Genomic DNA, 5,000 nt, shown 5'->3' on the forward strand with positions numbered 1-5,000 from the left:
GCATTTGGAAAAACTCAACAGCGACGTCTCGTTCCAGAAATCATGACCTCATAATCAATCTTTCCAATTATTCATACGCTACATGAATGCAGCACAAACTCTCGTAATGTTAACGAAATGTCTCGTGATTTTCACCCGCTCGAACATTTATTTGGTTCTTTCTTGGTCCATTTTACATCCTTTCTATAAGTTTCATGAGAATCGGACGAGTAGTGTTTCTGTAATCCTGCTGACAGACAGACAAACAACCCGAGCTGAGGTTCGGAGGAAACAGTCTAGATTAATAAAAAGCAAACAGTCACAGAGGATCCAACAATACTTGTAGCTATAAAAAGCATTCCTTGGATGTATCAGCGAAATGAAGCTCCCTCTCTTCAAATCAAATCAAATCAAATTTATTTATATAGCCCAATATCACAAATTATACATTTCTCAATGTGCTTTACAGACTGTACAGGTTACGACACCCTCTGTCCTTAGACCCTCTGTCCTTAGACCCTCTGTCCTTAGACCCTCTGTCTTTAGACCCTCTGTCCTTAGACCCTGTGTCCTTAGACCCTCTGTCCTCAGACCCTCTGTCCTTAGACCCTCTGTCTTTAGACCCTCTGTCCTCAGACCCTCTGTCCTCAGACCCTCTGTCCTCAGACCCTCTGTCCTCAGACCCTCTGTTCTTAGACCCTCTGTCCTTAGACCCTCTGTCTTTAGACCCTCTGTCCTTACACCCTCTGTCCTTAGACCCTCTGTCCTTAGACCCTCTGTCTTTAGACCCTCTGTCCTTATACCCTCTGTCCTTAGACCCTCTGTCCTTAGACCCTCTGTCCTTAGACCCTCGCATCGCACAAGGAAAAACTTCCGAAAAGAAACCCCATAATTAAAGGGGGACAAATGGAAGAAACCTCAGGGAGAGACTGAGGAGGGATCCCTCTCCCAGGACAGACAGACGTGCAATAGATGTCGTGTGTACAGGATAAACAACATCGTACAAATACAACATTTGACAGAAATGATGTTGTGTTGAAAAAGAAAACGTTTGGATGAATCCAGGAAAATGTCAATAAGGCTAAACTTTATCAGTGGTAACCTGCCACGTGAGAGACACAGACACTCCAGGGATGATGCCCCGGATGATGAGTTAGTAACAACATTTACATAAATGCATACAGATAGAGAGGGAGAAGAAGAGAGGGAGGGGAGGAGAGAGGAAGAGAAGGAGGAGAGCAGGGAGGTGTCCCCCGGCATTCTAAGCCTATAGCAGCATAACTAGGGGCTGATCCAGGGCAAACCTGAGCCAGCCCTAACTATAAGCTTTATCAAAAAGGAAAGTCTTTAGCCTGCTCTTAAATGTGGAGAGGGTGTCTGCCTCCCGAACACAAACTGGTGACTTCATGTGATTGTTTCCTGTGTCTGCAGGTGGGAGAATGCAGTACATCCTGCAGCTTCATCACACACCTCGACTGGTCTCTGGACAGCAAAATCCTGCAGACCAACGACGGAGCCGGAGAACGTTTCTTCTACCGAATGCCCAGTGAGTCATTAAGAGAGAGCAATTAAAGGGTCAGCTCAACCAAATGACAAAAGAAAAATATTCTAAATATTAGTCAAAATATTTTGGAGCGATAGTTGTTATGTTTTGTATTGTCTGTCCTCTTTGTCTGTTTTCAAAATCTTTTATGTCTTGTATAAATATAATCAATCAATCAGAAAGTGGGCTTTGATGTCACGACAATCCAAAAGATTTAAACTTTCAGGGGAGAAAAGGAAATAAAAACAGTCCGAGAGCAAATGAAGGACAAAAGGAAGAAGGAAAGACGCCATCGTTGTCTGACACGCACACATACAACACGTGTGTGTAGGGCTGATGTTCACAAAAGGGAAACTCAGCAACTCTACTCTGAAAGCGTGGACGATTCAAATCTGCTCCATCCTCACTTTTCCCTTTTTCTCGCCTCCGTCTGTTACAAATTATAATTATTGATGAAATATGTGCGAATGTGCTGTTTGTTATCATTAGAATCTGCACGCACAGAGATAAACTGGGGAACAATGTGCAGCAGAAAACGTTTTGTTTGACTCGTCCTGCAGTGGGGAAGCCGGTGAGTAAGGAGGAGGTGAAGGGTCAGTGCTGGGCGTCCTGGAGTGGCGTCCTGGGCTCCGAGGTCAGCGGCATCTGGTCCAAATACTCTAATCTAACCGACATTAATGCCGTGGATGCCAACCACACCGCTGCCGTGCTTGTCACCGGAGACGACCTCGGCCTTGTGAAGCTCTACCGCTTCCCCTGTCTCAGGAAAGGTCTGTCTTTCTTCTTCTGTCTTTTACTCTTTCTTGTGTCTTTTGTTGCTAAATGTGAAGCGTCTGTTTTCTCCAAGGAGCCAAATTCAAAAAGTACATCGGGCACTCGGCCCACGTGACCAACGTCCGCTGGTCACATGACCAGCAGTGGGTGCTGACCACGGGTGGAGCCGACCACGCCCTCTTCCAGTGGAGGTTTCTACCGGAGTCAGTCATGAACGGAGGTCTGGACACCAACATACAAGGTGTGGAAATCATTCGAGTACACTTCCTGGAATTGGTTTCAGGTTTTCTTGAGCGGCTCCAGAAGTCCTTTTGAGAGTTTCAGGCGACACTAAACGGGCTGTGAACTTCCTTCAAGTGGTTCCAGGTCTTTAGGGGTAAAGGCCCAGAAACACCAGAGGTTCCTGAAGAACCGCTGTGAAGCTCAAAGCGTCGCAGCAGAGCAGACAGCTAGCAGCTCGCCACCGAGCTGTCACTCAACGCGTAACAAATAAGACGGATGAGTTATATAAGTCGTCGTCGTCCCCCCCCACCGTACAGTTGTCATTAACAGGAAAATGATCTATAGAGGCTTTAAACGCGTTTATTTCTGCTGGACAGTCGGACGTTTTAACATGGAGGTCTGTGGGGACTGACTCGCTTTTGGAGCCTCAAGTGGCCGTTAGAGGAACTGCAGTGCGGCACTTGTCTGCTCAGTTTGCCGCTTTGGTGCAACGAATACACAAAATAAATCTTGTCTCATTCCCGATGTCTGTTCTGCCGACAGTGCAGGTCTCAGCCCCTCCTCTCAGTATATTCAGTGTGCAGGCTGTTGTTCATTATTGTGTTGTATTGGACTATAAGGTTAAAGGTGTCTGTGTCTCCTCTGCAGACAGTCACGGGGACTCCAACAGCGAGGAGTCGGACAGCGACGTGTCGGACGTCCCGGAGCTCGACTCCGACATTGAGCAGGAAACGCAGATCAACTACGACAGACAGGTGTTTATACATGCTACACTAACTACATGCAGGAAATCCACTAAATTCTGTGTGTTGATAGGATTTAGTGATTTATGGAGTGATACAAAGACAGATCCAGAATCTGTACAAACCTTTGACATGTGAACAACATAAAACACTTTGAACCTGCTTCATCCAGACTTCATGAGATAAACAGTAAACGTTAACAGCTGTTGATGCTTTTCCTTTGCAATAACTATTCGCTGGAGATAAAACGAGCTGTGGAGTGTAATCCCGTCACAGTGATGGTCTTTAACTCGCTGCGCTGATCCTCCACAACGCTCCACAAATGTGCCGTTTTTTTAAAGGAAAGCAAGGTAGATGCAAGGACATATATATATGTGTATATATATATATATATATATATATATATATGTATATATGTATATATGTATGTATATATATATATATATATATATGTATATATGTATATATGTATGTATATATATCTATATATATCTATATGTATATATATATATATATGTATATATGTGTATATATGTATATATCTCTATATATATTCTATATCTATTCTTACTATAATCTGTATATATATTCTATATATATATATAATATATATATATATATTAAATCTATATTATATATATAATATATATCTTTAGTTATTATCTAATATGTATATATGTAATGATCTACTATCTCATATAGTCTCTGTATATATATATATATGTATATATGTATGTATATATATATATATATCTATGTATCCTTCTCTATAACCTATATCTACATTTATCTTTCCTCTTGTCTATCTCTATAATGTATCTGTATATATATATATCTGTCTATTTCTATGTATATATAATATATGTATATATTATATATATGTTATATATGTATGTATACTGTTGACAAACAACAGAACAAAAGATTAACATTTTGTTAATATTAATGTAAATAAAATAATCCAGCAGTTAATGTTCCCACTCCGCTCCCTCAGAGGATTTGACCACCATGACCTTTCCTGTGGAGCCACCTTCAGGATAAACGTTTACACTTTTAGCTCCACAACCGCTTCAAATGAATCTAAATATTATTGAAATCACATTATGGCCGACTGCAGTATTTGTTAAAGGTGAAACGTGAGAACACATCATGTTCAGAAAGAATATTTGTTTGGTACACATCCTTCGTTTGTGTGTGTGAGAAATAAACATTTGTGTGTGTGTGTGTGTGTGTGTGTGTGTGTGTGTGTGTGATTATGTAGGTGTATAAGGAGGACCTGCCTCAGTTGCGACAGCAGAGCCGAGAGAAGAAACAGCAGGTTGGATCTCTGAAGAGGCAGCGAGGACCAGACCAAGGCCTCCGGCTGCAGTTTGTTCACGGGTGAAACATCTGTTTTATCCTCTTTCAGCAGCGCAAGACACGAGACGCTAGTGTTGCGTATTGGTTGCATGTCAGAAGAAGCACCAAGCGGCGACCCCCCCGGCTTTCTTCTCTGTAACATCCAGCAGGGGGCGACTCCTCTGTTTCCCTGTTGTCATTATGCCTTCCTGCGTAACGCTACCCGCTCGCTAGCTTGCTGTGTGTGTGTGTGTGTGCAGGTACCGTGGCTATGACTGCAGGAACAACCTGTTCTACACTCAGGGGGGGGAGGTGTTGTACCATGTGGCTGCGGTGGGCGTGGTCTATAACCGGCAGCTGCACAGCCAGCGCTTCTACCTCGGCCACGACGACGACATCCT

General features: G+C 43.0%; 1 protein-coding gene across 1 annotated transcript in view; it reads left to right on the forward strand.

The window, feature by feature from the left end:
• Nucleotides 1–5,000, forward strand: part of LOC115020316 (echinoderm microtubule-associated protein-like 6) — a 43,335-nt gene that overhangs the window by 3,648 nt on the left and 34,687 nt on the right. Inside the window, 6 exon segments of the mRNA XM_029450270.1 lie at nucleotides 1,411–1,525; nucleotides 2,083–2,292; nucleotides 2,370–2,537; nucleotides 3,167–3,273; nucleotides 4,523–4,641; nucleotides 4,860–5,000. The exon segment at nucleotides 4,860–5,000 is cut by the window's right edge and continues 46 nt beyond it. Of these exon segments, the coding sequence (XP_029306130.1) occupies nucleotides 1,411–1,525; nucleotides 2,083–2,292; nucleotides 2,370–2,537; nucleotides 3,167–3,273; nucleotides 4,523–4,641; nucleotides 4,860–5,000 (860 nt within the window).

Source organism: Cottoperca gobio, chromosome 15 (assembly GCF_900634415.1).
Source record: "Cottoperca gobio chromosome 15, fCotGob3.1, whole genome shotgun sequence".
In the NCBI taxonomy this organism is placed as follows: Eukaryota; Metazoa; Chordata; class Actinopteri; order Perciformes; family Bovichtidae; genus Cottoperca; species Cottoperca gobio.